Here is a 21,869-nt window from a genome sequence, read left to right on the forward strand (position 1 = left end):
GGGAGGGTAGGTGACACAAATTACCTGTCTAGGTCGTTTTGTGGACCAAGATGATCAGTGTAATCGGGACGTAAGAAAAATGAGCATGGTCATTCCCAAGGAGGGAGTTGAAGACGGGGCGTTAAGTATGGAGTTTAAAAAAAAGTGGAAACATGGATAAGATGGGTGGTCTTGTACGCCACAGAAAGTTGACGAATGAAGCAAGATGACCGGCGTGGATTGGAGGGTTTTCGCGAAAGGGTGTGGAGAAGGATGGTACCGAGGTTGGTGAGGAAGGAGGAAGTTGCTTGGAGACATCCAAACGAGGCAAAAGAAAACATTGCGATGGGCAAAGGGATGCCGGAGAATACTGTGGTATGGCGGGGGAGAAAAAAGGTCGAGATGGCGAGATCATCGCGTCGTTACATCTACATCTACATAACACCCCGCAAGCCGCCGCAATGGCGTGTGGCGGGGGGTGTTAGATCACCAATCGTTAAATGGAAGAATACCACTTGCAAAACAACTACGTGGAAAATTACACCCACAGCAGCGCACACACTCATACAAAAATCCCTTCATCCAACACTCATGCAAACACACATGCCATAAATCAACAAACAACACAACCCAGGATGCAGCACGAAAGCAATCCTACAACACGCACGCCGGGACACAACAAACAAGAATATGGAACACCAAACCACATGAACATGCACCAGAAAACACTCCACCCTCCGAGGAGACTGTAAAAGGCAGTGAATGCGACCCAAAGTTGCAGGTAGAATGAATTTCCCCCCTTGGAGAGGGACGACGGATTGAAAGCGAGACTTAAAAACAGATGAACGATTCGGAAAGAATGGGTTATTATAATAAACCACATAAGGTTCTTGGAAGAGCATTCATTTAAATACTACTAATTATTTTTTAGACGCTGAGGGTGGCAAGTGGAATTTTTGCAATCTATAACCCTACAGTTGCTATCCCGTATTGTCCGTGGGAAGAAGGAGTCCTTGAGTCGGCTAGTACTGGGCATCAATATCCCGAATTTTATATGCATGATCAAAGCGGCCAATGTATGTAGGAGTAAGAATAATTTGCGAGACCTCGGTGCTGAAACATGCGGATCTGAATTTATTTAATAATTTCAATCTTGCATTGAATCGTATCTCAGCCAATGATTCCCACACCAAATCCATGAACATTTCGGTGACATTTTGCGTTTTATCGTAGGAATATTTTACAAAACGGGCTGCCCGGCGTTGAACCTTCTCAATTTCCCGAATGAGACCTTTTTCACTCGGATCCCACACGCTACATGCGTATTCTAAATGAGGCCTTGTCACAGCGTGGTAACAACGTTCCTTGACCTTCGAGTCACTTTTGCCGACAATGCGTCTAATAAATCCCAATTTTTTATATGCTTGACCGGAGACTTTACGTATGTGAGTGCCCCAAGTTAAGTCTTTTGAGAATGTAACACCTAGGTATTTTACCGTATCAACTACTGGTTGGTCAACTGCAAATAATTTGTACACAAATCCCGTTGATCTTTTAAAGAATTTTACCGCCAAACATTTATTATAATTTAGTGTCAATCACCAGTTAGAACACCATTTGGAGCTACATGTTTTATCACCACCTAGGTTGATAAAACATTAAGCTCCGAACATATGCCCCGTACCTTCTACGTCTACATCTATATCTACTTAATACCCCGCAAGCCGCCGCAAGGGTGTGTGGCGGGGGGTGTTAGGACACCACCCGTAATTTAGAAAAAAAAGAAAAAATACCTTGAATTCATATTTTACAAACCTCTCTCAGAGTGCAAAGTACCTAAGATTTGGAAAACCGAGCAAATAACGCCTATTTATAAAATTGGTGACAGGGAGGACACAAGAAATCACACACCTATATCTCTCGCTTCTATTTGTTGGAAAATCTTAGAGCACATAATTGTCAGTTCAATAATGAGATACCTTGATAACATTAACTTTTTAAATGACAATCAACACGGATTCAGGAAAACCCCCTCCTGCGAAACCCAATTACGATTATTTACACATGATTTATTTTATCGGGTGAGAGATGTAGGCAAGTGGATGTGATATTTTCAGATTTTCAAAAGGAATTTGATAAGGTTCCCCATGGTAAACTCATTCATAAATTAAAGGTCGCGGGTATAAACAAGGGCGCCATAAATTGGGTTAAAGATTTTCTTTCAGAGTGGGAACAGAGAGTAATCCTTGATGGCGCTAGTTCCGACAGCGTTCGAGTCACGTCGGGGGTACCTCAAGGACGTGTAATCGGGCCGTTGCTTTTCTTGATTTTAATTAACGATTTCAACCGCGAAGTAAAAAGTAAAATTAGGATGTTCGCGGATGACACGGTGATCAATCGGGTGATATCTAGGGATGACGATCGTTTTATTCTAGGGCAGGATTTAGATTGCTTTACTAAATGGTGTTCTAACTGGGGAGTGACACTAGATTATAATAAATGTTCGGTGGTAAATTAATTTAAAAGATCAACGGGATTTGCTTCCAAATTAGCTGGAGTTGACCTAGCAGTAGTTGATACGGTAAAATACCTAGGTGTTACATTCACAAAATACTTAACTTGGGGCACTCACATAGGGTTCGTCCGGAAAATAAGTGTACTGACTACTGATTTTTTCCCGCCGCTCCAGGCACGCCCAGCACCGTTCTGACGGGCTGCGATTGGAGGGGGTATGTTGGCCAGCGACGCTGAAAAAGGCAGTCGGCTCTGAGCTGTGGTGTAGTGAGGAGCTCTGTTAACGCGAACCTCCACGCTTCGACCCACGTCACGGAACGCGATGCCGAAGTTTTTGGAGCAGCGTTATTCCATCAAATTTGCGGTAAAGCTTGGGAAATCGTCTACCGAAACTGTCGGTATGATTAACCAGGCTTACGGGGAGTCAGCCATGTCCAGAAACATGATCTTTCGGTGGCACAAGATGTTCGTGGAGGGCAGAGAAGAGGTCGACGACGAGTCTTCGAGAAGTTCCCGATGATGCCTTCGCGGGAGCGTTCCAGGAATGGGAACGCCGCTGGAACAAGTGTATCGACTCACAAGGGTCCTATTTTGAAGAATATTAGCTTAAGATATGTAAAAGTGTAATACATTTTTTTTCTGAGCTCAGTACACTTATTTTCCGGACGAACCCTGTACGTAAAGTCTCCGGTCAAGCATATAAAAAATTGGGATTTATTAGACGCATTGTCGACAAAAGTGACTCGAAGGTCAAGGAAGTAGTGCCTGTTGAGTAATGCTCTTCAGCAGGAGACTAATCTTTTCTTGCTCCTTCGGTGGGAATTATAACCGATAAAGTACATCAGGTGAAATACGTCCTTGCGAAACATTTGAAGTGAGAAAGAGCCACGAAGAACCATTTCTTTATGGTGACGTAGTCCATTGTTGTGGAGAGAAATTCTTAATTATTGTTTTCTTATTACTTCAGGGGTGTGACTTAGCATTTATATCCTTTTTAACTACCGCAAATTAACTGGCCAAAGGCATCCTCAAGTCCAGAAGTACAATAAAAACTCCGTTATTTTTCATGTGATTTACTTTTTCCTCGACTTTGGATGATCATGTCTTTACGATTGGCAAAGGAGACGATGGCAAGAACAAGATTGTGCTCCATTCCAAGAAACTGCCGGAGATGTTTCAACAGAAACATTTAACGGAGTCATCCGCATCCCAATATAACAATTGAAACTCAGTAAAATCCGGCCTTGTCCGGGATTGGAACCCGGATCCCTCGATGTTCGGCCGTTTCGGTGAACAGCAACAGAAGGCGTAAGGCACTTAAAACCTTCTGTTGTAAGTGCCTATTTTCCTTCAGTTCGCTGAGGAGGGCCGCCTTGTTGCCGAAATTCACACACAAGGTGTGATCAAAAAAAGACCGAAGTGATTTTATTCTGCTCAACCGTTCAACGGATCGAAACGAGACACAGTGAGCCATCTAGTGACACATTTGACGACTAAATAGAGAGGTGTTGCGTTTGTTTACGTCGAGTCGTTACGCAGCAGCAGCGGTACGTGTCCTAACATGTTCTTCGTCCCGTGCGAGGCCAGCAATTAAGGAGCTAGAGGAACAGCGTGTGTGCGTGAAATTTTTTTTCAAACTTGGCAAAAGTGCTACTGAGACATTTGGAATGATAAAGCAAGCCTTTGTTAATGAAGCTATGAGTCGAAGCCAGTGTTTTGAGTGGTACAGTCGTTTGCAATCGGGCAGAACCTCGACAGATTAAGATTCGCGAACGGCGCGGCCTTCCACTTCGACAGACCCCAACCATGCCAAATTGGTGAACGATTGGGTGCGGGAAAATCGCCGTTTAAATGTTAGGGAGGTAGCCTAGGAAGAGAGAATTAGTTATGGATCCTGTCAGACAATTTTGACCGACATTGTGGGCATGACGCGCGTCGCATCAAAATTTGTCCCGCGGGTGCTGACTGATTAACAGAGACAAAAACGTGTGGACATTTGTCAGGAACGCCTGGATCGAGCAAATGCTGACCCATAGTTTGTTAAAAGCTTCTTTTTGTTTCAAAAGTTGAAATTAACGTTGAAAGGGCGCCGATTCGGCTCTATTGCGGGCATTTAAACTAATTATACGGCGGACCTGAAGAGGATCCCTAAGGTGGTTCACCAGGCAGGGTTCGAGAGCTGGAAGAAATTTTGACAAAGGTGTGTCGTCAGCCAAGGCATGTACTTTGAGGGCGACAAGTTCAATTAAGCTGTATCTGTCGAAATAAACGAGTTATAAAATCAGTCCTGTCTTTTTTGATTACCCCTTGTATCCGATGTTCACCCTCGCCTTTCCCTGTTAGTTGTTACCTCTTGACGTTGTTCTATTTGAGTCATATTCTCCAAGTGGTGAAGCCCTCTCTGAATGTGTGAGTACTTCATCTACATCTACATAATACCCCGCAAGCCGCCGCAAGGGCGTGTGGCGGGGGGTGTTAGGTCACCAACCGTAAAAAAGAAAAATACCACATGCAAAAATAAACAACACGGAAAATTACACCCACAGCAGCGCACACACTCATGCAAAAATCCCTTCATCCAATACTCATGCAAACACATATACCACAAAACAACTAAAAAAACTGCACCCCATGATGCAGCACGAAAGACATTCTACAACACGGAAGCCAGGACACAACAAGCAAGAAATTGAAACATCACTACCACATGAAAATTCACCACGAAACACTCTACCCGCAAAGAGTCTCTAATTGGCAGGGAATGCGACCCAACGTTGCAGGTAGCAGGAATTTGCCCCCGCGGAGAGGGACGAGGGATTGAAAGGGAAACTTAAAAACAGATGAACGGAACACGAATGAGGTCATTCGGAAAGAATGGGTTATTATAACAAAACACATAAGGTTAGTGGAAGAGCATGCATTTAAATACAACTAATTATTTTTTAGACGCTGAGGGTGGCAAGTGGAATTTTTGCTATCTATAACCCTGCAGTTGCTATCCCGTATTGTCCGTGGGAAGAAGGAGTCCTTGAGTCGGCTAGTTCTAGCATCTATTTCCCGAATTTTATATGCATGATCCAAGCGACCAATGTATGTAGGAGTACGAATAATTTGCGAGACCTCGGTGCTGAAACATGCGGATCTAAATTTATTTTATAATTTCAATCTTGCATTGAATCGTCTCTCAGCCAATGATTCCCACCCCAAATCCATGAGCATTTCGGTGACGCTTTGCGTTTTATCGTAGGAATTTTTTTACAAAACGGGCTGCCCGGCGTTGAACCTTCTCAATTTCCCGAATGAGACCTTTTTCACTCGGATCCCACACGCTGCATGCGTATTCTAAATGAGGCCTTACAAGAGCGTGGTAACAACGTTCCTTGACCTTCGAGTCACTTTTGCCGACAATGCGTCTAATGAATCCCAATTTTTTATATGCTTGACCACAGACTTTACGTATGTGAGTCCCCCAAGTTAAGTCTTTTGTGAATGTGACACCTAGGTATTTCACCGTATCAACTACTGCTAGGTCACCTCCAGCTAATTTGTAAGCAAATCCCGTTGATCTTTTAAAGAAATTTACCACTGCACATTTATTATAATTTAGAGTCAATCCCCAGTTAGAACACCATTTAGTAATGCAATCTAAATCCTGCTCTAGAATAAAACGATCCTCATCCCCAGATATCTCCCGATAGATCACCGTGTCATCCGCGAACATCCTAATTTTACTTTTCACTTCGCGGTTCAAATCGTTAACAAAAATCAAGAAAAGCAACGGCCCGATCACACTTCCCTGAGGTACCCCCGACGTGACTCGAACGCTGTCGGAACTACCGCCATCAAGGACTACCCTCTGTTCCCGCTCCGAAAGAAAATCTTTAACCCAACTTATGGCACCCTTATTTATACCCGCGACCTTTAATTTATGAATGAGTTTACCATGTGGGACCTTATCAAATGCCTTTTGAAAATCTAAGAAGATGGCATCCACTTGCCTACCTCTCTCGCCCGATAAAAGTAAATCATGTGTAAATAATCCTAATTGGGTTTCGCAGGAGCGAGTTTTCCTGAATCCGTGTTGATTGTCACTTAAAAAGTTAATATTGTCAAGGTGTCTCATTATTGAACTGACAATTATGTGCTCTAAGATTTTGCAACAGATAGAAGTGAGAGATATAGGTCTGTAATTACTGGGATCCTCCCTGTCACCACCTTTAAAAATAGGCGTTATTTGCGCGGTTTTCCAAATCTTGGGTACTTTGCACTCTGTGAGGGATTTGTTAAATATTAATTCAAGGTACGGGGCAATGTTTGGAGCTAAATGTTTTATCACCCTAGCTGGTATATTTTCGGGACCCGGGGATTTGTTGGGTTTAATCTCGTTAAGCAATTTTAGAATTCCTTGTTGGTCCACTGTTATTTTTTCAATGGGTGGAGTATGCATTGTTTCTTGGAGATATGCGGTGGCAACATCATTCGAGAAAACGCTTTGGAAGAATGAATTTAGGATGTTAGCTTTACCCTCACTGTCTGTATGAATTATATTGCTACAATCCCTTAAGCAAGCCACGGTTTGTTTACTCCCATTTACTTCCCTAACATATGACCAGAAAGCTTTGGGGTCAGTGTCCAAGTGCTCGCAAAGTACTTTGCGTTTAAAGTCCAGTAAAGCGCTACGTAATTGTGTTTTGGTTTCAATTTTAGAGGATCTATATGTGGCCCATACACTTGCGAGCGCGTCAGCTCTGTGGTTGTCCTGCCTGCGGAATTTAAGCCTATAAGCAGTCACGAATAGTGTGTAAGTGTTCTTTTACCCAGGTATCCTTAACGGAGTCCCTCTAAACTTCTGAAGGATCCCTTTTTGGGTGTTTATGTCTGTAGTTGGTCACTGGCGAGGAGGTAACATTCCCGCAAACTACTACAGAATGTTATTCTGGTTGAGAAGTTGTGGTCAGCCACTATCGTGGAATTTCTTTTCCCACAAACCTTCGGAACAAATTTTGTTTTCATTGCGGGAGGAGTGGTGCTAACCTATTACGGCTATGGGAGTTTTCCTTTGATTTTTTATTTTACGAGGCCGTAGAACTCTCCTAGAAGTTTCCTAGGTGCCATACGCGGTTGTTCAAACTTGGAACACTACCACACTAATTCATACCACTTTCATATTTATAGAGAGCCATAGTTTCAACTCAGAAGGCGGTGGCGTGGTAACACAATCAGCCAATCCTGAAGTCGCGGGTTCGACTCCCGCCTGGCTGGATTCCGCCCACTGGCATTTGTGATTGTGCGCTCCCATCACCTTGGACATGGGTGCTTGCAAATGCCCCCGCCGTCACGTTTTGAATCCACCCGGCGCCATTCATCGCCAGTGCGCCTCGCTTCAAACGGCGACTTCATTCGGATTCAGTAAACCGAGACACTTCTACATCTACATCTACATAATACCCCGCAAGCCGCCGCAAGGGTGTGTGGCGGGGCATGCACGACGGATCGTCGCCGCCCGCGTCGGCGGAGGACGAGAGGGGGTGAGCACTCGGCCTTACTTGCTTGTTCCCGGCGTGGACCCTGTGCCCTCCACGGGCTGCCACGGGGCCCTTGGCCGTGGGGGCCGGCGGCGTGGGCGACGCGGCCGATCCCTCCCCGGGAGGCCTCCTGTGGTGCGGGGGGACGTCGTCGGTGTGGTGCGGAGGGCCCAGAGGTACGGGGGGGGTCGCGAGCGGTGGCGTAGGGGGCGCCGAGGATGCGGCGGCCGCGGAGTGGATATCGTAGGGCGGCGCCCGGCGCGGCAGGTTGGCGGCCGCAGAGCAGTGCGAGCAGGGGGGTTGGGCGGCCGGGGGTCGGCCGGGGGCCCGGCCCGACGGAGACGTCCGCGGCGAGGACAGCTTGCTCGCGTAGTAGTACATCGCCATGGCGGGGAGGGGGGTGGGGGGTCACCAGGAGATTCGCGCTCTCCTTGGCGCGAATGTGCCCTCGTCGTCCGAAGAATGGGGTCACTCGGGGGAGGAAGAGGGCGTCGGTACGCCGCCGTTCTCCCGCCGGGAACGCTCTCGCAGCGCGCACCGGAGAGGCGTCGGGTGTGCCGCCGCGGAGAGAACGCGTGCGGAATCACAGCATAGCACGCACAAACACACCACTCACAAACACACGCGCAGTGGAGTCCACCCACGCACTGTGGCGGCCAATCGCACGCATGAACACGCACACACATACACATACAAAGCGGTCAGCACTGGATGGGGCGCGGGGCGGTGGTGGTGCGTGAAAACACCGGGGGCGCACTTTCGATTCTTCTCCCGTTCGACGGGGCAACACGGTGTTCACGACACTCGGCGAGGGACGCGACTCTTGGCATTTGCTAATCTCCAACCAGCGATGTCCTGTTTCAATGAGTCGTTTCCCCGAGCACTTGGCATATGTAAACATGACGTAAACGTTGAAGAGCATGTCTCTTGTGGAGATTTGACATTAATATTACCGAAAATAAGAAACAGTCCACCCGAATGCTGCGTCTCCTAAATGGCCATGGTATCGAGACCCTCATTGAACTTCACGTAGAATACGAATGTGCAACCAATTCTGGAAAAAAATCAATGCACTTCCAGTAGAGTTGATCACATACATAACGATCGTGGATCTAACGAACACTACATATATAAAGTCCAATGATCCAATTTATTATTCGAGTGACGCGCTTATGGCCATCAAATCAAGTTTTATTGAATAATTAATTTCCATCCAGGATTTGTGAATGCATGAAAAATTTATTCAATCCCCGATTTTGAATTTTCACGAAATATTACTTCTTAATCATTATCCGACCCATCTGTCAATTTACGCAAATTTAATGCATAGGGCAATTAGAAAGTGTAAAAATATATCGCGTATCACAATTTCTTTTTATGTATTAAAGCGACTGTTGGATACTCATTTCAACTGAGCATTATAATTTTGGTCACTACTTACCTCAGGTTTATATAACAATGAAATTTAACTCCCATAAGAAACGAACAATTGTTCGAACAAATAAATCACAATCACGATGAAACCCGAATTATCCGAATTATATCACGTTATCATTTGAAAAATGAGCTAAATCGGTATCTCATGGACACACAGAAAGAATATCAACAATTCCGGAGTGCTCTCACATACACACAGAAACTGAATTACAACGTAGACACCTTCTAAGTCCGTTGGAACCCTGGCCGGTGGTACACCCCTTTCGAAATCCCCTCGCGAAAGTACCCGCGGCGCTCACATCTAAATACAATACAGGCGGGCGCTCTCAGCTAGGGACATTTCGTGGCCTTCCGAGTGATCACAATCATCAGCTGAGACCACGAGAGGCGAACCGCCAATCTGCCAGCATTTAGCATTCGAGCTGGGAACCTGGGAACTCAAGCACGAAGGTCTGATGCTCTAATTACATTTCTGGTTATTCCAAACGTTGAGTTCTTTGTGAATTAACGTATTCCAGGTGGGCTAGTGTGAATTCTCTGCCGTAATAACGTTCTCCTACAACTTGCTTCAAGGATAAAGAGTGGAGAATCTAAACGACTATCCCTCTAAAGCTAGAGAATTTTCCGTATGTGCACCAGTCGTCTTCGTACGGCGCTCAGCCCCGCCGCGCGGCAGCCCGCGGAAGGGATGTCGGCGGGGGCGACGGCACGGGGAGGGCCGGGCTCTTGACGGCATCACGCGGATCGGGACAAGGAGCGCCCCCCGGGGCCGGAGATGGCCGGTGGGGCCTACGCCGAGGCCTCCCCGGCCGCGGTCGTCGTCGGGGACTCCACCTCGGGGGCCTTCCTGCGCCTCCTTGGTCTCAGGGCCCCGGGGCGACCCCCCCGGCCGCGGGGGGCCTCGGCGGGAGTCCCCCGTGGGCCCGGGAGGGAAGCCCGCGACCCCGTCGTCGGTCTCGCCCCCGCGCCGGCGGGCGGCGTTCCCGGCCCCAGGCGAGCCATGCTGCCGGCGGCGGGAGCGCTCGGCCTCCGCTCCCGGGCGATGAGCGTCCCCCCGCAGCGGCGCCTCCCCGGGCCCCCTCGCAGCCGCGCTCCACCCGAGAGACACACACACACCCGGATGGACCCTCCGAGATGGACGCCGTGCACCGATGCGCGCGCGCCACCGCCTCGCTGGCCCACTGACTGGCACCTAGGCGTCGGGCACCCCTCTCCGAACAATTGCATATCGAACCGCGCACGCCCAGAAACAAAACGAATCCGTCCGTCGTCGCTCTGGGCCGGGAGGGGAGGGGGGGTTCCCTCGAGCGGGAGGGGAAGCGGAGCTGCCCCGGCGGGGTAGCGTAGTGGTGTGGTCATCTTCCCCTCTTCAAGAAAACTTCCCTCCGACGGACATCCAAAGCACGTCTCCCATCCCCAGCCGCCAAGTGCATTTAATCGCGCCCTCGGACAAGTGTACGACTGTGCCAACGGAAAGCATTTAGTCCTGCCCCTACGGTTGCTATATGGACGCAATATCAGCAGTAATTATATAATCGCATATGATATTGCATAAATGATGCCGGTAGAACGTTACATTTGCTGTTTTCCTTCTCTCGTTAGTGTTTCAATCCGAAGCGTTCACTACGGCAGTGTGACACTTGGTCGCGGAGTATGTCTCCGGGGATAGTCGGACCCTCCAGCCGGCACGAATTGCTCTCTTGCTTCCGAGGCATTCGTTCCTCCGCCGTCGCACACATAATAACACCTTCCCCTGCATCAAATGCTTCCTTCATTGGGTTTCCCCGGACAGACTCGGTCCAATCCGCTCAGCAGCTCAGCCAAGAGCTCCTCTGTCCTCTATTCACGACCCAAGCCTTTCCACAAATCCGATTACGTCTTTCCACTTGATCGGGTCAAAGGCCTTCTCTGAGCCAAAGGATTGCACTCCAGTGCGAAGGCATTATTATGCACCATTGGCTTCTTTCTTCTATTATTGGTTTTTCAAGTAAGTGTCCACAATAAACATTCGTTTAGATTGATTCGGCGATTATTCCTACCAACGGACATGGAAATGAACAATGGAATAAAAATGCGGATAGTGCTATTGTTTTTATGAGTCTGTATATTATGAGCCGATGCATTAATTTTCAACCAATATCAAGTTTCCCCTCCTTAACTCAGAAGCAGCATGCGTTTCCTTTTGGTGTGCACAGCAGCATTTCAATGTTTGACCAATTATTTCTACAGAAATATGTTCTTGCTATTGGAGGATATTTCAGATTTTCCGTTTCATTTTCGCTCGAGAGGGGATAATTAACTGAAAAACTTCGTATAAATCATTACAACTGCAATTCACCTAATCGAATTAAATTCAAAAGTTCCACCAGTTTCATTCGAAGGAGAGTATTACGGGAGCCTTTGTCTCCTTTCTGTTGTGTCTGTCTCAGAGAATTCCGCTTCCACGAAGAATGTTGACAAGCCTCTCCTTCCGGATGCTGTCACTTTCGCGATGGAACGGTATTTATACTTTCAATAGTCCCAAGCTCTTTCCCATGACTTCAAAGGAAAACGATGAATGAAACCAGAAGAGACTCCGACAGCTACGCACACAATTTCCGTAAAGAATGAAGTCACGCCCCGTCATTCTCACTTACTCCACGACAATAGTTCCGGCCGACGCGGATTCCCGCAGCCTCGGTCACCTTTTCTTATGGAACGCCTCCAATTCGCTGTGAAGGACCTCTCGACCGAGACACATTATCCTCAGTGGTTCCATTGTGATGCCCTGAATAGCCCACTTCAACCGGCAAGTAGAGAACACACATCGAAGAACCAGCAAAGAGGAGTACTCCGGGGAATTTCCGAAACGGATATTCATGATATCGTTGCTTCCAATGAAATGGCACTTTGCACCCTTCGCAATGCCGGGAAATGCCACGATTCATCGTAAAAATATGAATCTTGGAACGTAAAAAATTTCAAGCATAAAAATAAAGTAATGTAGAGAGAGATGATATGCTACCAAAGCAAAGGACCGTAATCCACCAAAATCCACGTGCACTTATCCAATAAATTATAGACAATAGAAAGTCAAGGGATTCCAATATTCTTCAGCTATTTCGAAATACTAAATAACCAGTTATTTTCCTAAAAACCCTCAAAGTAACTTCTATTTTTAAGATTAATAGAGACTTTGGAATAATGGGAACAAATATGAATAGTAGATCTGGTTAATTGTATCCATAGTAACTTTGTGGAATTGCTTCATATCAAAATGAAATACACTATGTTATCCCACAGAAGAGCTTCTGTGGGATAACATAGTGTATTTCATTTTGATATGAATAGTAGATGTAAATTGTGGACACTTCTATGTAAATACGGACACATTGATATATTCGTTTAAAGAAGGTAGAGCAACATTCTCTTTGAACGCGATTCTTAACCGTAAATTCCATAGTTTTAGTTCCAAAGATTTCTCATTTCAACGGTTCAGCAGCCTTGGGATCCTCAGAGAGTGATAGGCGCAGTGCCTAGCAGCCACCGAAAGGCCCACACTTCGGAAGTCGATTCGAAATGTTGAAAGAAAGAGCTTCGCGGGACGTCGTCCACTTTAAATCGCACGCACCGATGTTTCGAGAAGGGTGTTCCGAAAGTTGCTCCGTTAGGTCGGATTGGAATCAAATCGAATGAAGGCTGGAACAAATGAAAACCTCAGGATCCTATACCTTCCACAGGAAGAGAACCTATTCAAAGCGGATGAATCCATGCTGCTTACGAGAATTACCATCGCGTAGGTGAGTTGACGGACAACTGTTTCGCCCCTTGTCCTGGAGGCGTCTTCAGGAGGAAGTTCTTCACTTCGACCATAAGACGCCTCAGGAATTGGGGGCGATACAGTTGTCCGTCAACTCACCTACGCGACGGCAATTCCCGGAAGCAGCATGGATTCATGAGATAGACGTCGCGGAGGTCTTGGATGCATTAAAAGTGGCCTTCATAGAGTACCCAACCACCGTGGTACTTGTACTTGAAGTAAACCTCTTCGAGCATAAACTGCTTGCTTCCCCAACATTAGCTTGTTCAACAGTTCTCCATTCCATGCAACAGTTTTTCTGCCGTTCAAAACCAATCCCTTATTCCCTCGGCCCCGCTTTCCCAACTTCTCCCTTTCCCCTGCGTTCATCCCCATCGCCTCTCAATATCTTTTCTCCGCCCCTTTTGGCCCGCCTGTCGATTCACCCCAGCAATTAAAACTTCTCTACATGTACATCTACTTAATACCCCGCAAGCCACCCCAATGGCGTGTGGCGGGGGGTGATAGGACACAACCCGTAATTTAGAAAAGAAAAAAACAACCGCATGCTAGAACCACAAATTGATGCATCCACAAAGAAACATGGCATACATTCACGCAAGAACACTTACACCCCACACACATGCAAACACTCAAACTACATCTTACATACACATGCACCTGAAAGTATACCTAACAGCTCTGCAGTGTTTAACTTTGCTCCGACTTGTAAATTCAATGTTTTTAATATTTCCAAACTGACTTCTGTTTCTTACTATTATGATTTCTGATTGTTCGGGGAAAGAATGAGTATTTGTATCTATCTGTCCTGGAATCTATCTCCCTTAGTTTATCTTTGTGGTCTGATCTACCTGAGTAGTGTGGGGCCATTATAATTCCTTCAGTGTCATAGTTAAACTCGTTTGTTCTGAACCTCTCTAAAAGTCTAAGATTCGCTTGTTCTCTCCGCACTTCAAGTGGTTCCCAAGTGGATTCAAGTGGAATCATCGGGTGGGGTCGACAGGGGCACCGGGTGCGGCGGGGGGGTGGGAGGTTGCACCCTTTTTAAATCTCGGGTTACACGGGGGGGGGGGGTGCGGTTGCCGTGCAAACAGAGTGAGGCGGGGTCCTGACTGCAATGACGAGGGGGCTTTCTCTCTCACGACGGAAAGGGCTGAAGGGGCCTGTATTCAGGGACGTGCCGTGATAATCCATGGGCGAGCGAGAGAAGAGGGCGGGCCATTAAGGAGAGGGTGGATTCAGGATGGCCAAAAGAGTCAACAGGGGCGAGAGGGAGACCTCGGGGGCCGAGGGGGGGGGGCGGAGGCGAGCGGGTGTTGACCGAGGGGCCGGAGGGGGGGGGCGGTGTTCCTCCCGCTTCCGAGGGGAGGGCGCCACCGACCAAGGCTAAAAATAGTAGCACTTTGGTGGCTCGTTGCGTGGACTAATATTAATATGCATGCGGCAGGGCAGAGAGCATGGGGCACACGCGCCTGCCTCGCTTAAAGCACCCTCAACCCTCTCCCGCGTGCATCCTACGTACGAGGCGCCTCCTACACGGTGGCTTCACGCGGCATCGTGTGGAGTGCCTAGTTGTCCATGTCGGCCACGTCTCAATCTCTCCCTCGTTTATCGCTCTAATATTCTCGTTTGACGGCGAGGCATGAGTACGCGTCTGTTTAGGGAACTATCGCGGCCACTGAACTGAAACCGTGACGTGACCCCTGGAATATTGCAGAGTTGATCAAAGCTTCGCCATGGGCATCCGGTTAGGGAAGGACAAGGAACCGAAGCCGGCACCACAATAATTCATTCCTCGTTAAATAATTACAGGATGAATTCATAACGCCCAGAGAGTAGAAGATGCATATTAGAACAAGGACGTTGGAATTCTCCGCGTCCTTCTACCTAAATGACGGAGATTTTCCACTGTCTGTGACCAACACACGCGTAAATTATACTAATTATTCAATCTCTAATAATCTTATATCGCTATAATTATGTGACGATTGATATGTTTGGCCTTTGGCAATAATGTCGCTCTCACTTAACAAAAATAGTAATTAGCTTTCGCTCAGCATAGCGGTTGCCCCGAAACCTAATTGTACGTATCCGAGATTCTTCGATGAAAAAGTTATGATACACCCGGATTGGTTATTGACACCGTTCCACACAGCTAAGGATTTAATATTTCTTTCATTAATAAACTTAACTTATTTTATAGCATTAAATTCCCCAGTCATTTCTGTATCAAAGTATATCATTCACATGTCCGCCGGACTTCCAGTTTATGACTACATTCCAAGAAAACATTCTTTGAAAGTTTATAAAACTGCGAGTAATATCAGAGGTCTCTGAGTACATTAAAATGATATTTCATACGCAGAATGACAGTTAAAAATGAACATAATCAATTGAGATGTTCATTCAATTTTTCAGGGTGAGATTGCTTCAAATCGAAAGCGGATTGCGCTGTGGCTTTCATCATGGACAGAAGTCATCGGCTGATGGGCATCGGAAAAGCAGCAGTTTCACAGCGCATAAAATCATTCACCACGGCCGGGAAACGAACCCGGATCTCTCGATGACCGGCAGAAGCATTATTGTAAGCAATCTACGTCTACATCTTCATAATACCCCGCAGGCCGCCGCAAGGGCGTGTGGCGGGGAGTATTAGGTAACCAACCGCAAAAAAGAACAATACCACATTCAAAACAACAACATGGATAATTGCACCGACAGCGGCGCACACACTCACACTCAAAAATCCCTTCATCCAACACTCATGAAAACATATAATGCATACATGCATTTAAATAGAACTAATTATTTTTTAGACGCTGAGGGTGGCAAGTGGAATTTTTGCTATCTATAACCCTGCAGTTGCTATCCCGTATTGTCCGTGGGAAGAAGGAGTCCAATGCTTCCCACCCCAACTCGATGAGCATTTCGGTGACGCTTTGCATTTTATCGTAAGAATTTTTTACAAAACGGGCGCCCGGCGTTGAACCTTCTCAATTTCCCGAATGAGACCTTTTTCACTCGGATCCCACACGCTACATTCGTATTCTTAATGAGGCCTTACAAGAGCGTGGTGACAACGTTCCTTGACCTTCGAGTCACTTTTGCCGACAATACGTCCCATGAATCCCAATTTTTTCTATGCTTGACCGCAGATTTTAGGTATGTGAGTCCCCCGAGTTAAGTCTTTTGCGAATGTGACACCTAGGTATTTTACCGCATCAACTACTGCTAGGTCACCTCCAGCTAATTTGTAAGCAAATACCGTTGATCTTTTAAAGAAAGTCAAAGTCAAAAAGTTGTTTATTTATCCAAGAAGTTGTCCATAACAGTTATAAATTATATGGTAATATTTAACATTTAACAAATATATAATATTATACAACAAGCAAAGAAACCATGTTTTAGGCTATTTGCCTCTTCCATTTACCATCGAACATTTATTATAATTTAGTGTCAATCCCCAGTTAGTACCCCATTTAGCTATGCAATCTAAATCCTGCGCTAGAATAAAACGATAAAGGTAAATCATGTGTAAATAATCCTAATTGGGTTTCGCAGGAGCGGGTTTTCCTGAATCTGTGTTGATTGTCACTTAAACAGTTAATATTGTCAAGGTGTCTCATTATTGAACCGACAATTAAGTACTCTACGATTTTGCAACAGATAGAAGTGAGAGATATAGGTCTGTAATTACTGGGATCCTCCCTGTCACCACTTTTAAAAATAGGCGTAATTTGCGCGGTTTTCCAAATCTTAGGTACTTTGCACTCTGTGAGGGATTTGTTAAATATAAATTCAAGATACGGGGCAATGTTTGGAGCTAAATGTTTTATCACTCTAGCTGGTATATTTTCGGGACCCGGGAATTTGTTGAGTTTAATCTCATTAAGAAATTTTAGAAATCCTTGCTGGTAAGCTGTTATTTTTTCCATGAGTGGAGTATGTAGTGTTTCTTGGAGATATGCGGTGGCAACATCATTCGAGAAAACGCTTTGGAAGAATGAATTTAGGATGTTAGCTTTACCCTAACTATCTGTATAAATTATATTGTTACAGTCCCTTTAGCAAGCCACGGTTTGTTTACTCCCATTTACTTCCCAAACATATGACCAGAAAGCTTTGGGGTCAGTGTCCAAGTGCTCGCAAAGTACTTTGCGTTTAAAGTCCAGTAAGGCGCTACGTAAGTGTGATTATGTAGATGTAGATGCGATGGATATGCGGATCTGCTTCAGAGTAACTATATATCAACATAGCTAGCAATGATGCTACCAAGGCGTCCTCTTACACTGGCAGTCGTTTATTGCTCTCGGATTGATATTGAGCAATCCAGGTTCGAATCCCGGTCAAGCTGAATGTTTTGGGACACAGCGAAACTGCGGCTTTTTCGATGCACTGACCTCTTTTAGCTGCCCTCGGTTGATTTCCTTATGAAAAAGGATGTTTTTCCCAGGTCACAATGTCCGAGATATGTGCATCGATGCGTTATCCTCATTTCTTTACCCCTATCTGTGTGCTTTCAATTGTTTACCAATGCCACGTTTAGGTCGCATTTCATTGCTTCGTAACGATTTAAGGGAAGAGCGTCATGAGGGGGAAAAAGTTTCCCGATTCGTTCGAATTTCCTTTCCTGCTATCACACCACGCATAACCCACTCCCGACCACTTGGGACCGACGTCCCCTTCCGAATGCCAATCTGACCGCTGGCTGCACACGATTCTCGAATTTTATATGTTTTAATGGCTTGAACTCCCGCGCAGTGTTTCATTTCGCTTTGGAAGCCCACCGCACAATCCAATTCGAATTCACGAATCGCATAAGCAGACACCCGCTCGACCCCCGATCAGATCACTTGGCGAGCGAAGCGCGGCAAGCCTCACTCTCCTCGAATCCTGCAGAATCTATAGCGCACTGCCACGAGTGCACTACCTATGACGTAGACTTTAGAGAAGGAGAGATCACAAGAGAATTATTTTGGCAGCCATTTCCATAAAATAGGGTTACAAAGGACGCCACGAAGCTATTGAGGGTTGAATAAACGAATCAAAAATTGGGGAAACCTGACAGGAGAAATTTTGTGAGAGTTACAAGGCCCCGGTGCGTATGTCCACACAGTAAAAAATAAGAAACAAGAAAATCACTGTGAGTCAGTCCGAATAAATGATTTATTTCAAATGGCGACTACGTTCAATGTGATTGGAACTACGGTGTAACGGTTATTTACGAAAAAAACTAAAGTATATGCAAAAAGTAAAGGTAGACCTAACGTCGATTTTTGCAATCGCTCATCCCAGTCCAGGAGTGGGAGTAAATGCAAAAGGCGACGACAGGTACATATAGAACCACGATGGAGAAACATGAAGAGCGCCCGCTTGCACAGCCACGTCGCTCGAACCCGAAGCAGTGACAGAGGCGACAAATGACGCGACGCGCGGTACACGGCGAGACGACGCCGGAGGGCGGCGGGGGAGAGCAATGGGTGGAAGTGCACAAACGGGGCATAGCGGGCGGTGGTTTGGCTGCACCGTGGCTGGATATGCGAAACGTCTGCATTAATTGGAGCTGAAGGAGCAAAATATTCTCGTGTGTACGTGCATCTTACCACGCCTAAGAAATACTTTTTGTAACCATCAGTTCCATGGCAGACGAATTTGCTGGTTATTTCCCGTACGTTGGACCCCACTTTCCCTAGCCGACAGATGACACATTTTATTTATAAATATGCAATACATATTAAATTATTACTTCGATTGCTGACAACAAGATTGAAATTAGAGTCTGGAAAATTATCCCCTCAAATGTCTTGATTTCCCAACTTATTTCCTTCAAGACGCTGCATTTACGACAGAACAAAGGAGATTGAAAAATTATAAGTATAATAGACCATGTAGGATGAGCCCTATTAACAGAGCTCCGGTATGCAGGAAAAAACAGAAATAAATTACACATCACATCTACGCTGACTCGTTCGAAGTGCCTGAAACACCGGAGGAAACTAAAAAAAGTTTATTTTTAGAGAAACATCCCCTCAAAGCAACAAACTATGAGTAGCGAATCTATTTTTATTGAGTAAACAAGTAGTTTTCCAAACAATATTATTGAAAATAGAAACAAATTTGCGGAATCTTTTACGTTTCGACTTATAAATATGAGATTCAATCATCATATAAGGAGGTTAAGAGAGCTCAATTGTAGAGTGCTATGGAAGAGAAGAAATTCCCGCCGGGCTTCAATTCCCAAACTTATTCCACTTGAATAAAGAGAACAGCATAAAATCTAGAAACTCAGCCGTAATATAGAGGAGTGGGGATTCCGTTCCCTCCCCCGCGGAATCCTCGCGTCGACAACGAACTACCCCGCGTGACCACGCTTCGAAGGCCGGGGCACACTTCAAGCATGCAGCACTGACAGCGTTGAGCAATGCCAAAAGGTTCTCGTACATAAGCGGAGAAGTATTGATTCTGAGATACCGCCGCTTTGTACGTAATTCCTCATAGGAGAGTATTTATTTCGAACAACGGCAATAAAAGGAATTAAAAACACTTCTCATACAACAATGCAACTAAATCTTGAGAAATACTCAATGAAAATGCTGCATCATGGGGTGCAGTTTTTTAGTTGTTTTGCGGTATATGTGTTTGCATGAGTATTGGATGAAGGGATTTTTGCATGAGTGTGTGCGCTGCTGTGGGTGTAATTTTCCGTGTTGTTTTTTTTTTTTGGCATGTGGTATTTTTCCTTTTTACGGTTGGTGACCTAACACCCCCCGCCACACGCCCTTGCGGCGGCTTGCGGGGTATTATGTAGATGTAGATGTAGATGAAATCTGGAATAACTTAAATAGTGGGCGTCCTTCGATCTGAGAGATAGAAAAATCAATTTATAGTCCGTTTTACATAATCAGAGGGATTTTGGATACAATCGGGAACATGGACCTATTCCAGCGTCTAAAAAAGCGGAAAGTACAATAAACAGAGCATGACACCCCGTGATGGCTAACCTGAGGAAGAGTCGTTGTCGACCGTTCCCGAGGACCATAGTGCCGTCCGTAGTCTCCGCTCCTCTTGAGGGTCGAGGGCGGCAGCAATGGCCAGCCCCCTGACGGAGGGCGTACTTACATTCGGATGGCGCTCGATTCTCGGCCCAAAACACCAACGTACCTGTGAATGACAGAAAGAGAAATTCATATAAGCACATTACATTTATGTGAATAGTCCTAATGACTAACTTGATCAATATGAAAGTGGCGTTCCAAGCGAGGCTTTTCATCAGAAATGCACACTTTGCTCGCAGTATGTGCCGCGTAGAGCGCAAGGGAAATTGATTCAATGCTACGACACATTTTGAGAGGCGACTGAAATTGAGACTGCTCGGAAATTAGATGAGAGGGCACCCCTACCGCAGCGCCAGGGCGGCGGGCGGGGAGGATGCGAGGTGAGCAAGGGTGGGGCGACAGCAATGGCCTTATAGATACGCGCGCCTAGGGAACGAGTGGGGGAGGGTGAGGGGTTGGTCCCGTGCTCATTTCAGGCGACGGGGTCTCGAAGGATGCTCCAGGAAGTAATTTGCTTGGGCTAAGGATGTGAATTAAATAAATAACTACTCTCTTTAGCGGTGGGCAGGCGGGCCACTGAGCGAGCAATTGAATTCAACATTGTAAATCGTTCGCTCTGCTGTCTAGGGGAGCGACTGAAATCCTAATTCATGAGAGGTATGGATCGCAAAACATTCGAGAGAGTCAAAGAGCCAAACATCAAAGTGCCCCGTTAATGCTAAGTTCACGCTAAATATGTATCCAAGAGTAAGGAAGAAATTACTGTTGCATGGTTAACTGCCGAGGTCATAAAAGGAAAGGACGGGCGTTGTACCGCGTGGTTCAGAGCGTAGGCACGACCATTTGAAGCAAACCTTTCCACCAATCACACCGAATCCAACTTTTGGAGAGTCACGGATTGCCATAAACATGCAAAATCAGAGTAGAATTTAGAATGGCAGGTGGCCCAACATCCCCCGTCACTTGCGACGGCTGTCGGGGTTCCATGTAGATGTAAATGCAATGCTAAAAAAATGTGAAGACATAAAATGAGGCCTAATGAGGCCATCTTAAAACAGGGTGCGTGGTGGAATAATCGGCGCGGATTCAAAAATGTCGACAATAAATCAGAGCAATAAATGTTTCAAAATTGCATTCAAAGGCAAGGATGAACGCGATTCCTTTCGCACAAATTTGGGCGGAACTCCTGTCAACAATTAATTCTTTTACAAAACTGCAGAATGACTCTATGTAGATGTAGATGACCCGACGTTAACCGACGGAATGTCTTAATTTTAGACGATGTAGAGTGGAAAAATGACCAAAGAAGAGTTAGCGTTAAATTTGATTTAATTATAAAAAAGGCATAAAACATAACCAGAGTTCCAGGTGTTAATAAGATAAGAGCACACTGATTTTCAATAGTAGGCACAGCATTCATTTACGAATGGGTGGAAATTTATATTATCTAACAATATCGAGTGGTTATCTTGAAAACATTTCATTGTTTAAAAAAACGTAACGCCTTGTTCATTTAAACGAGATAACACCAGGTCTATGAGAAATGAAACAAAAGTAGGT

General features: G+C 45.8%; 1 protein-coding gene across 1 annotated transcript in view; it reads right to left on the minus strand.

Moving 5' to 3' along the window:
• LOC139689273 (ras-GEF domain-containing family member 1B-like) overlaps positions 1-10,387 on the minus strand; it is a 226,777-nt gene extending 216,390 nt beyond the window's left edge. Inside the window, exon 1 of the mRNA XM_071586319.1 lies at positions 8,040-10,387. Within this exon, the coding sequence (XP_071442420.1) occupies positions 8,040-8,405 (366 nt within the window). The 5' untranslated portion in view covers positions 8,406-10,387. The remainder of the gene's footprint in view (positions 1-8,039) is intronic.
• Positions 10,388-21,869: the final 11,482 nt, after the last annotated feature.

The sequence above is a fragment of the Hetaerina americana genome, unplaced genomic scaffold (assembly GCF_022747635.1).
Source record: "Hetaerina americana unplaced genomic scaffold, ioHetAmer1.1.p SCAF_22, whole genome shotgun sequence".
NCBI classification, from domain to species: domain Eukaryota; kingdom Metazoa; phylum Arthropoda; class Insecta; order Odonata; family Calopterygidae; genus Hetaerina; species Hetaerina americana.